Consider the following 13,078-nt stretch of genomic DNA (forward strand, 5'->3'; position numbering starts at 1 on the left):
GCATGTTGAAGAAGAAGTTAGTTGCCTTGAACCGTAGCAGAAGGAGTCTGTGGGCAGTAGGGTTGCCAGCACCAAGTTGGGAAATTCCTGGAGATCTGGGGTGTGAAACCTGGAGAAACCTGGAGAAAGTGGGGTTTGAGGAGGAAAGGGCATAATTCCCTCCCCAAATTCCATATATATGGCATAATTCCATAGAGTCCATGCCCAAAAGTAGCCATTTTCTCCAGGTGAACTGATCTCTGTGGCCTGGAGACCAGTTGTAATTCCAGGAGATCTCTAGCCACTACCTGGAGGCTGGCAACCCTAGTGGGCAGTGGGAGCTTAGGAGAGGAGATCTCCCACCCCCAGAAGAAATGCTGCAACCCTAAATTGTAATTCCACGAGAACTCCAAGCTCCTTCTAAATTGGAATTTAGTAATCTTAAATACCCCTCCTATTCCCCAGGGATATGAAGACAATCCACTGTATGCCATGTTGACCTTAAGGATCAAACTTTACCCCACCGCTGGGCTTACAAATATGCTTTGGCAAGCCTTTAGCCTGATTTATGAGCTCTTCCAGCTACAACTTGTGATGACTAAACAGTTTTGATACTTGAGTCTGAAGGCCATGCTTGACCAAACATGGTCCCAGGCAGAGGGTAGTAGGGAGCGAGTGAAAAATCCTTCATTCTAGCTGGTCTGGAGCAGGGGATAAAAAACATCTCATGGAAAAATCCATTGAAGTAACTAGTTTGTGCCTTTGCTGCCCAATAAAGGGTGCAACGGGATGAGTAAGATGAATCCACAGATGAACAGGGGCACGTGGAGTGTTTTCAAGAATTAAAATGGGCTTTTCACTGGCTTTAAATTTGTCCTGGTCCTTCATTCTGTGGTCTTCTGCTCTTTTATGGTATGATTTTCTATTTATGCATTAAGGAATATTGTTGCAATGTACCACTGTAGACAAAAGCTATGTTCCCTGGCCTTAAGATGTGTGTGGGGGGCTTTAAAAATTCCTACAAAGGCCTTATCGCAGGAACACAACAAGATGTACATGATCAGCCCCTCAGACGACAGCAGCCAGCGAACTACGTTCTTTGTTTGTAATCCTCCTGTGAGTAATCCTAATCCATTTCATCTTGCTTGCTTTTCTTGTCACATGGAGAGGTTCATAAATCTTCTCAGAACAACCTACAGTAAATAAACTGAAGGGTCGGCAAAGTGTATATATTTAGTGGCCGAGAGGCACAACGGAAGGAAAATGGACTCATCCTCCAGGCAGCTCAGAGGAGAGCAACAAGCCCACAAAAGGATGTTCAAGTCATTTGGCCTCTGATAATAATTTATTCTATTTGAAACTTTTCAAACCTTCTTGGATATGACTGGTTGAGAATTAACAGCTGATCCTATAGATGCAGAAAAACAGCTGGAAAAAAGAACCGTTGAATGCCAATCGACTTCCTGTCAAAACTTTGAAGGCTGATAGAGCCTTCCATAAAGCACTCATCGGCAATAAGGTAAGGAAATATTTTTGGGTATTAAATTCATCTTTCCACATAGGCATCTTTATCAAGTTCTCACACAGGGCTCCAGGAAGAAATTGGATATACCTTACTAGGACCAAAGATATCCAGCCCATGACCATGATACAGGCCTATTTATTTCAGAAATGTAACTTTTCTTTCAGAACACGCGAGGTTGGATGGCAAAGGGACTCAGGCCCATCTGTCTTACCATGTTTTGACCCTCCCTTTCTTTCAAGGAGTTCCAGATGGCTGACATGTTTCGTCACTCTTCTAGTTTATCCTCACAACATTGTAAAGGAGGTTAGGCTAAGAATGACTGATTGACACGAGGTCACCCACGAAATTTTGTGAACGAATCTTCCTCATTCTAGTCCAACCTCTATACCACCATGTCACAAGTTTGTATCGGGCCCAGAAAAATAATGCTTCTTAGAAGTAAATAAATTAATGCGGTATAATTAATTCCTATTTGCATCATGTTTCTGTAGACGGAATTCTGGTCATTGTGTAACTCCTGTTTATCAGATCTTCTCTGTCTAATGAGCTGACATTTTACAGAGCCAGTTTGGTGTAGTGGTTAAGAGCACAGGACTCTAATCTGGAGAGCAGGGTTTGGTTCTCCACTCTTCCACCTGACGCCAGCTGGGTGAGACCTTGGGCTAGTCACAGCTCTTCCAGAGCTTTCTCAGCCCCACCCACCTCACAGGGTGATTATTGTTGTGGGCATAATAATGACATACTTTGTAAACCGCTCTGAGTGGGCATTAAGTTGTCCTGAAGGGTGGTATATAAATCGAATGTTGTTGTTGTTGTTGTTGTTGTTATTCTGCATGTGAGGCCTCTGTTATGCAGCCCAAGTCCTGCAGCACTCATGCAAAGATGTCTGGTGGTATTAACAGTGTAAAAGCCCTCTGACCCTACTGGAATTTATACCCTTAATTCCAATCCCTAGAAGCTGTCGAAACAAAAAATGCTGCTAGCTTCACATTTTCTTGCACAAACATTCTGTTACTCATCCATGTCTTGTTATGAATCCCCAACCTGCAAATTTCTTTTTTTACTGATGATCAGAAATTGGGTTGTTTAATTTAAAATGCAACATTCAAAGCAAGGTAAACAACAGTATATATAGTATTAATACAAGGCTTCACGGGTCCTACTCATGCAAAAGGTTACAAATGTTCAAGCATGAATCATATTTATTGAAATGTTTATAATGCATTTTGTATGAATCCCTTCTTTGGGTCAGGAGGTATGACCAAAACAGTGGCTCAGAGAGATGGGGGGCATTTACTCGGCGGCTCAGCTTTGCACACTTCATAAGGTCACAACTCGATGTTGTGGATGATGTCTGGCTTTAGCCCAAGGGTTGAACCCAACCAGCTTTTCTGCTGAAGAAAAGAGGAGGAACTCTACCCCAAACACCACAGAAGGCAGTTTTGGGGACCATGAGACCTGCATGGGAGAGGGGGTATAGTAACAAGGAGAACTGGACAAAACTGAGGAGAAAATTGGGTGGGATCCAAAGCCAGCAACATACCCACCTCCCCTTTCCCAACAACACCTAGTAATACTCCTGTGGAATGTACCATCTCCTCCTTCTGAAAGAGGTGTTGGGTGGGCCAAAGGAGCAGAATGTGTTTTGTATGGAGAAGTCCTCATGGCCATTCTCTGGCATGATAGGATCTCAAGTAGGAGATTGTGGGGGAGACTTTTGGACCTCACTTTCAACCAATCAGAGCAGACAATACGAAGCTAGGTTGACCAATAGCCTGGCTCGGTATAATGCAGCTTCATGTATGTTTCCAGGGCCAACTTTGGCGTGGGAAAGCTCAGCATATGATAGCCCGGTAGCCCAGTACAGGTTGCCCGCCTGGCATCTACTCGGATACTTTTTAATAGTGGCTTCCATCTCACCCGAAGGAGGTGAGGAGGGCACAATTCTTAAATGTTTTTAGGAAGTGCACTATTAATGGAGTTTGAGCTGCAGGTATTTTCTTTGGAAAGAGTAAAGGGATTTTTTTTTTTATGTATGACTTGGTTTAGACTCTCCTCTAATCCGGCTGTAGAATCACTTGAACCTATCAATACCATCCAGGGTTTAATGGTGCTTTCTTGGTACGCCACTCCAGGCTGTGACGTACTTGTGCATTTGCTGACACAGAAGTAAACACAATAGAATTACGGAAACAGCAGATCCCTGGATTGATTTAATGTGAGGTGGGTGGGGCCGAGAGAGCTCTGAGAGAGCTGCAACTGACCCAAGGTCACCCAGCTGGCTTCAAGCAGAGGAGCGGGGAATCAAACCCGGTTCTTCAGATTAGATTCCTACTGCTCTTAACCACTACACCAAACTGTTCCTCAAAACAACTTGAGAGGTCATATGTGATACTCCCTTCCCCATTATACCTTCACAACAATCTTGCAGGGTAGGTTAAGCTGTGAAAGACTACCAGGCCCAAGGCAATGCAGCAAGTTCCACACTGTGTGGATTTTTTTTAGCCTGGGTCTTCCAGATCCAAATCCAGTACTCTAGCCACTATACCACTAGGTAAAGGTAAAGGTAGTCAGTCCCCTGTACAAGCACCAAGTCATTGCTGACCCATGGGGGGACGTCACATCACGGCATTTTCTTGGCAGACTTTTTGTTACGGGGTGGTTTGCCATTGCCTTCCCCAGTCATCTACACTTTACCCCCAGGAAATTGGGTACTCATTTTACTGACCTCGGAAGGATGGAAGGCTGAGTCAATCTTGAGCCAGCTATCTGAACCCAGCTTCCGCCAGGATCGAACTCAGGTCGTCGTGAGCAGAGCTTGGGCTGTAGTACTGCAGCTTACCACTCTGTGCCACAAGGCTATTGCCATGGAATCTGAATGAAACCAAGAAACAGATGATTGCTGCTTAAAAGTTTACTATGCAGTGCCTGTGGGGACGTTTGGGGGGATGTGTTTGCCAGTTGGCATCATCCATATGGCAAAGCCAGGTTGCACTCCCCCCCCCCCACACACACACCTGCAACCATATTAAAATCTAGATTTAACCAAGTGGTCAGATCCTAGCAACAGCTTCCTTTCTGTGTTGTAAAGATGCCATGTGTCTACCGTGTGATTCCGGTGGGATGGCCATCTGAAACCAGTTACAAAAGTAAACTGAGCTTCATGATACTCTCATGTTTATGAAACAGACAGCAATAAACAATGAACTAAGCTGAAACTAGGGTTGTGTGGTCAAAAATGTACTTGTCATGATCCATCCTAAACAACATGATCTGTAAATATAATAAATGTCTGAATCTGAACAAAATTCTTTCTGACATTCAGTAGCAATTGGAAACCTCTTATTTTTCCATTCATTCTGGAGCCTCGCTGTCTGGTTTCATTGCTCCAGGAAGGGGAGGAACGAAAGACTTCAGTCTCAGAGATGTGCTTGACAGGGATGTTGTCCTACCAAAACAGTTACCCTATCTTCCTGCCAAACAGGATCATCTCAGTTGACATATCTGTGCACAGTGTTTTGTGTCGTCCCCTTTCTTCTGGGAAGGTTTTCTGATTCTGTATTGTGGGGCCTGCTTGTGTTTAAGTTATTTGTCTAGAGCTGTGCCTGCTACCTAATGGTCAGGGGCAAAGGCTTTGCTTGCGGGGGGAATAAAAACAGAGTCTACATTCCCCTCCCCGCAAAGAAACCTGTCTGCAGTAAGGGCGGGAAAAAAGGTCTCACCCCAAAAAGCGGTTTTCAAGCGGCCGTGTGACCAGAGGGACACGCGAGAAAGACGGATTGGAAGCAGGAATGTGAACGAAGAGGAAAAAATCGCGGATTGGAGGCAAATGGAAGATATCCGATAAACATGCGGGTAATGGGTGAATGTGGATTTGACCATAGTGAATTGTCTTACCAATCCTGGAGATGTCCCAGAGGTTCCCGTTGATGGAGAGTGGGAGAGCGTTTCGCCAATCTGAAAGGGAAAGGAGAGAGATAGCAAGGAGATATTCCTTACTTTCTCTCCTCCTAGCTTCTTAGACTCCATGGTTTTTACTGCTCATTCTTATACAGTTGTGGCCTACATCGCCCCACTCAATTCCACCAATGAGATTCCTCAGAGTCATTCCTGGCACTGGAAATCACCTAAAAATTGTAACATTTGCAAAATTTGCACTAAGATCATGACATCTGTAAAATGGTCAGGTCATTCTGATCCCTCAATATTTGCTATCACTACTCATATGAATAACATGCATCAGCAAAAAGCTCCTAGATTTTAGCTTATTGCCACGTATCCATCCAAAGGTTCATTTTGACTCCATTTTGTTTGGTTCAGTATATCCTGAGTTCCTTATGATTAAGGCCTATGTGATTGATATATGCATAGTAATTGCTGAGTTATTTCATGTAGAGTTATAGTGAGATTGATTGAGCTGTGAATATATGGATATATGCATATGTGTATATGTATTTCAGCAAAACAATCATGTGGTTAGTGTCAGAGAGATGTTATAGTCAAGGCAGCGTTCCTAAGTGACTTGGACTAGCATTTCTAGGTGCACTGGACTGGCTCTGCAGAGTTTCCCCTTGAAAACAGCAGAGGGTCTTAAAAAGAATCTTCCTTGCTGTGGATTTTACTCATTTTCCTCTCTTGAATTGTGTTCTCATAACTGCAAATGTGTGTACAATGTTTTCCTTCTTAAGACATAAGAGTAGATGTAAGAATTACTGTGTTTTAACGTCTTGAATCTTAAGAGTCAGAAAAAGGAAAAAAGATTGTCTTTTTTAAAATCCATGCTTTGTTATCCGTCAGCCCCCCCTTCCTTCGGCCTTTGTGTCACTGTTTTAGAGAATGACCAAATTCACTGCCCCTCCAATCATTGATTTTGTCTCATTCCACATAAGCTAATGCAAACATCGGCAAAAGCAAATATCACTGGTCCTTTCCTTGTTCAGAGAACATGTCATTTGGAATCTTTCCAGATGAGAGACAGCTTTGTGCCTGAAAAATAATATTCTGGTGCTTTCCATACTTAAGATGGATTCCAGGATCTGATTAAAGGACAGGCTGGCTTCACTATACAGGAATACAACAGTATCACAACATTTTCTAGGCAGACTTTTTACAGGGTGGTTTGCCGTTGTTTTCCCATCACCTACACTTTACCGCCAGGAAACTGGGTACTCATTTTACCAATCTCGGAAGGATGGAAGGCTGAGTCAACCTTGAGCCAGCTACCAGCTTCCACCACGATCGAACTCAGGTCGTGAGCAGAGCTTGGGCTGCAGTACTGCACCGTGGGGCTGCAGTGCCATGCCATGGGGCTCTTATATAGTGGGGCTGCAGTACTGCGCCACGGGGCTCTTACATGGTGGGGTAAGCAATAAATATTTTTGAAATCTAAATGAATAAAGCTGTTTATTTTTCCTTACACTCTCATAGGGGGATTATTGGGAGACTATGGGATGTGGTACTTCTGGACAAAACAACTTGTTGTCAGACTCAGAGAAAGGTAAATCACTCGTCTCCCTGTCTAAACATTTAAATGTTGTTTTCTTACGTTCTTTCTGCATGAATCTGGATAAATGCCAAGGTATTTCTTTTCTTTTTCTAACAACTAGGCCATATGTTGACAGATGCATCTTCCCAAGGTAAATTATCTGATTATATAAATTCTCCCTATATCTAATTGTAAACTGGGTGGTCCAATCCAAAAAGCAGCAAAGGCAGACTACAGACAGGCAGGTCTCCATATATACGCAAAGAGTTCTCCAAGCATGCAGAAAAATATGACTTAGTAAATGTCATTGGTAGGGAGGGGCTTCTCAGATGTTTCACTAACGAGTCAAGGACCATAGACTTCACCACTATGTTGCCTTACATCTGAAATATGTGCTTCTATGAGCTACTTGTGCTTCGTGTGGTCTAATGGTGGAACTCAGTGGGTTGCCCTCAGAGAAAATGGTCACATGGCTGGTGGCCCCGCCCCCTGATCTCCAGTCAGAGGGGAGTTTAGCTTGCCCTCCGCACGGCACAGAGGGCATGGAGGGCATTCTAAACTTCCCTCTGACTGGAGATCAGGGGGCGGGGCCACCAGCCATGTGACCATTTTCAAGAGGTTCCGGAACTCCGTCCCACTGCGTTCCTGCTGAAAAAAAGCCCTGACCCTATGGCATAGTTTGTGGAAATGTCCTTGAAAGTGACTGTGCTCATCTCACAGTGTGTAATCCACCTGGAGTCTCAGTGAGAAAGGCGGACTAGAAATGACATAAATAAATAAAATGAACCTGTGGAGAAATGCCCTCCACTCTAGAATTCACCTCAATGTTTGCATTACTATGAAAACACTCTGTGTGCACTCAGGAACTCAGCTGCAAACTCGCAGCTGGCAGAAAAGAAGGGGGAAGAAGCCATCAAACTCCCAGCAAAGCAGTCAAGCTCTTGGTTATGCTAATGTGTGGAAATACACGTTACTAAGTACCTAGGGATGCTCAAGTACAGGATTGTACATGTAGTCCTCAATTCACGTGCAAACTGTTCTTGCTCGGTGCACATGAATGCTACTTTCATGGGAGCTCCCTTTGTGTGGTCGCATCTGTGAGTGATTCCAGAGGGCAAAGCGCCAATTCCACTATGGTTTTGCTGCCAGAACAAGTACTGTAGGCTCCTTTGACTTGCCAATTTGCATTTCTTTAAGGTGTGAAAAAGTGTCAAGATCTGTATTTCAATGAATGGATGTGGGGGAAACTGGGATACTTTTAGCAGTTGAGGAGGAACTGATATCGAACACACGAATGTCTTCATGTGGAGCAAATTGAAGTGTGACTGTGCAAGCACGTACATGGAAAGCTGGAAGAGGGACACGTGAAATTAGGTTCACTTGAACATCCCTAAGTATTTAGTAACATGTATTTGCAAATAATGACTCTGGCTGAAGCAGGACAATGGTTTCCCACCCCACACCCTGCCAGAAGGTAACACCCAGGGACAGAGAGGGAAACAGGCAAATTGTTAGAATGTGTTCTCTTCCTCTTGGGACAGGAAGATCTGAATGACTTAGGTGGGGGACTCTTCCCATGGTAGATTACAAACAGGGCTTTTTTCTGGGAAAAGAGGTGGTGGAACTCAATGGGTTGCCCTCAGAGAAAATGGTCACATGGCTGGTGGCCCCGCCCCCTGATCTCCAGACAGAGGGGAGTTGAGATTGCCCTCTGCACCGGGACAGCAATCTAAACTCCCCTCTGTCTGGAGATCAGGGGGCGGGGCCACCAGTCATGTGACCATTTTCTCTGAGGGCAACCTACTGAGTTCCACCACCTCTTTTCCCAGAAAAAAGCCCTGTGCAGACCCTACCACAGACCTGTTCTGCTAATGGTGCCACCTTCCTCCAACATGGCACCTTCCCCTGATGCCAGTATCTCTCCTGCTAAATGGGGCCTTCGTTCCTCCAGCACAAGCTGCCTTCAGTTGATTCAGGAGGCTCTTTCTGTTGGTCCTATTTGGTTATCATAGCTAATAGTCAATGGTAGACCTGTCCTCCATCAATTTGTCCACGTCCCTTTTAAACTTATCTAACCTAGTGGCTTTCACCATGGCCGTTTCCACACGGCTTACCTTGTTCCGGAAAACAATGAAATCTCGCGCGAAATCTTGCAAGAAGATGCTGTTATCGCGTCTTCTTGCACGATAACAGCATCTTCTCGCACGATTTCGCGCGATAACAGCGTCTTCTTGTGCAATTTTGTGCGAGATTTCGCTGTTTTCCGGAACAAGGTAAGCCATGTGGAAATGGCCCATATCTTCTGCTAATGACTTTCACAAGTCACCTACTCCTTCGGCGATGAAGCGGTTCATTTTGTGTATCTTGAATTTACTGCTGAAAAGTTTCATCATAATTTGACCCTGACTTTTCTGTTTATTAGTCTTTCTAATGCCAGTCCAAAAATTTAGGCTCTGGACTTTTTTCATCCTTCAAGGTTTCATATTCTAATCACCGAATTTTCTGATATTGCCACCACACAAATCCTAATCCTAGCCTCTTCACATTTTTCATAATTTTATCAAAGCTACACCAAAAGCGTGATAAATAAATACAGGGGTGTATCTGGCTGTCATCACCGCAACAGAAAACTAACTTGTAATCCTACACTAACGTCTCACCACTTTCTCATAATTCTGTTATTGCTTGAAAATTTTTCCAATTAATTGAATATTGAAGCCAGTATAGAAAGCAACTGATTAGAACTATTCATCCATCTCCACTGAATGGTGTTAAGATTACACAAAAACAAGAAATGACCAGAACGTCATGCACATTTATTTTTATGCCATACGACAAAACACGCGGACACTTTGGCTGTTTTCACATGGCTTACTGGCCTCCGGAACTTTGCGCAAAACTCCTAGCAGACAGCGTCTTCTCACGCAATTTCACACAAAACTCCTGGATAACAGTGTCTTCCTGGCACGATTTTGCATGAGAAGACTCTGTCTGCCAGGAGTTTTGCACAATGTTCCGGAGGCCGGTAAGCTGTGTGAAAACGTCCCTCATTTTATTTACCTCATTTATACCTTGCCCTTCTCCCCAGTGGGAAGCCAAAGTGGCTCAAATCATTCTTCTTTTCTCCATTTTATCCTCACTACAACCCTGTGAGGCAGTTTAGATTGAGAGTGTATGACACGGCTGAAGGTCACCTAGCGAACTTCCATGTCAGAGTGGGATTTTGAACCTGGCTTTCCCAAATCCTAGTCTGACACTCTAACCATTACACCTCACAGGGTCTCTTTTCCCGTACTCGACCCAGTATGGCAACCCCTCTGATATTAATCCCTCTAACATTATTCCCAGCATAGAATCATAGAATCATAGAGTTGGAAGGGGCCATACAGACCATCTAGTACAACCCCCTGCCCAGTGCAGGATCAGCCTAAAGCATCTCTGACAAATATTCATCCAGCCTCTTCTTGAAAACTGCCAGTGAGGGGGAGCTCACCACCTCCCTAGGCAGCTGATTCCACCTTTGAACTACTCTGACCATGAAAATGTTTTTCCTAATATCCAGCCGGTACCTTTGTGCATGTAATTTAAGCCCGTTGCTTCAGGTCCTACCCTCTGCTGCCAACTGGAACAGCTCCTTGTCCTCCTCCAAATGACAGCCCTTCAAATATTTAAAGAGAGCAACCATGTCCCCTCTCAACCTCCTCTTCTCCAAACTAAACATTCCCAAGGTCCTCAGCCTTTCCTCGTAGGGCTCAGTCTCCAGTCCCCTGATCATTCTCATCGCTCTCCTCTGCACCTTCTCGATTTTGTCCACATCCTTTTTGAAGTGAGGCCTCCAGAACTGCACACAATACTCCAGGTGTGGCCTGACCAAGGCAGTATAGAGAGGGGCTATGACCTCCTGCGATTTCGATGCTATGGCCCCTTTGATACAACCCAAGACTGAATTAGCCTTTTTTGCCACCGCATCACACTGGCTGCTCATATTTAGTTTACAGTCCACTGTTACCCCAAGATCCCTTTCACATAGACTACTGCATGTTTTGGAGGAAGCCCTAAGACTCTTTTTATGATAGGACAATGGTGCCAACCTTTTTGGTATGGTGACCCACAAGTCCAAATTTACTTTGTGTGATGACCCATCCAGGGCTGGCCCAAGGGACTGAGAATGCGCTTGGGGAGAGACAAGTTGAGGGGACGGTAGATGTTGGCAAAGTGGTGGGTAGCAAGTGGCTTAGTGTGGTACATCTCCCACAGCAGTTAGAAAGCAGTAAAGCACTACAGGGGGCTGAGCAAGAGGTCGCGCTGCTGAAGGAGCGGTGCCAACACAGAGCCTATGTTTGCACGTGCCACTTTCTTTCCTCCTCTCAGAGTTTTTCTACACAAGACATCTTAGAGTCTCTCTACACGAGACATCTTACATGAGGACGCTCAATTGAAGGGAGATGAAATGTTAGCCAGGAAGTGTAGTTTAAAAAATCAGAGCCAAAGGCTCTGTCAATTTCACCTCTACCTAAAGGAAGGGAGTTTAAAAAGACAGAGCCGGCAGAGATCGCTCCTCAGAGGATTTGTTAATTTCATTTCACCTCCCTAAAGGCCCTGTCAATGTCACCTCCCCAAGGGGAGGCGAAGGTGAAATTAACAAACCTTCTGAGGAAGAGTGATCTCTGCCAGCTCTGTCTTTTAAAACTACACTTCCCAGCTAAAATTGCATCTCCCTTCACTTGAGCGATGTTGTGTAAGATGTCTTGTGTAGATAGACTCTTACATGGGGATGCTCAAGTGAAAAATCTTACACTTGTTCTCCCATTGTTGGATACACACACACTGCTAGGGAGACAGAGTACACCTGAATATAAGACCACACAGAAAGTATGTCACTTGAGCGTCCCCAACCGTGTAAGATGCCTTGTGTAGAGAGACTTTCACTTTTGCATGCACTAAACAGTTTCTACTCACTGTTCTGCCTTTCTCCCTCTTCTCCCATCTACTATCATAAAATTATTAGTTGCTGGACAGCTTTCCCCCCCCCCATTATTGTTGCAGAGGGGGAGGGCAAGGCAAGAATGTTAGAAGATAGACAGGAAGGAAAGTAGAGGGAAAAAAGGAGTACAAAGGGCAGAAGCCACTATTAGAGACAGCTGGCCTGGGAACCATATTCTGAGGCTTCACAACCCACTTTTGGGTCCTGCCGACCCCCAGTTTGGGAAACACTGTGATAAGATACAGACTTCAGATTGGAACTTGTCTCCGACAGAAGTTCCATCCAATGAGGATAAGGATTGCTCTTCTTCAACCAATGAGACGATTCAGTACAAAGTGGGTGGTTCTGCTCTTGTTTGAAATGACAGAATCCTTTCTTGTACTGGCTAAATAGTTACCGTTGGTGGTTATGAAGAAGAAAAGCTTGAAATCTGGGCGTGGCAGAGCGAGCGTACCTGTACTCAGTCAGTGCGAAGGGAGATTGGCATAGAGCTACCCAAAAGGGCTTTGGGGCATATTGTACCACAGCCAAATGGTTTTGTGAGATTCACTCTTAAGAGGGCAGCCTTGCATGTTGTAAAATAATTAATAATCATAGCTGTTATCCATTTAAGGAAGCAATGTATCCTAGAGGCAGGGCGATGCCTGCTGGTGGAAAGATTGGCACGCGGCTCAGTTGCTCCCTGTTTTCCTACGATGATTCAGAACAGGGTCCGTGAACCACCTATTTGTTCTTAACATCTCTCTCTCTCTAGGTTCCAGGTGTAAGTTACTCAAACTCAGAATGGTTGGGTTGGTTTAAAACAAGCACTTCAGAACTAGAGCGACAGCAGCCATACAAACTCAAATCAGCTCGCCATTGGCTAAGCTTGCTGCCCAAGATGGGCAGAAAGAAATATATCCTTTGGCAAATCTTCCTGGAGAGAAAGATTAGAGCAGTCTACCTGGCAGGTACCAGCACCAAAAAAGGCCCCTATTCTGGACCTCCCAGTCATTGCAGAAGGGTAGCGGCGTGAGTCTGTTTTTGCAAACATGAACAGGAGTCTCATGGCATTTTAAAGACTAACCAGATTTTATTCCAGGATATATTTTCACCGACTAGAATC

At 44.6% G+C, this 13,078-nt stretch overlaps 1 protein-coding gene across 1 annotated transcript in view; it reads left to right on the forward strand.

Annotated features, from left to right (window-relative positions):
• The first annotated feature begins 681 nt into the window (after positions 1-681).
• The window catches only part of PPEF2 (protein phosphatase with EF-hand domain 2), a 46,259-nt gene continuing 33,862 nt past the window's right edge, over positions 682-13,078 (forward strand). Inside the window, exons 1-3 of the mRNA XM_054990589.1 lie at positions 682-1,498; positions 6,932-7,001; positions 7,111-7,140. Coding sequence (XP_054846564.1) covers positions 1,394-1,498; positions 6,932-7,001; positions 7,111-7,140 — 205 coding nt within the window. The 5' untranslated portion in view covers positions 682-1,393. The remainder of the gene's footprint in view (positions 1,499-6,931; positions 7,002-7,110; positions 7,141-13,078) is intronic.

This window comes from Eublepharis macularius, chromosome 10 (genome assembly GCF_028583425.1).
Source record: "Eublepharis macularius isolate TG4126 chromosome 10, MPM_Emac_v1.0, whole genome shotgun sequence".
Taxonomy (NCBI): Eukaryota; Metazoa; Chordata; class Lepidosauria; order Squamata; family Eublepharidae; genus Eublepharis; species Eublepharis macularius.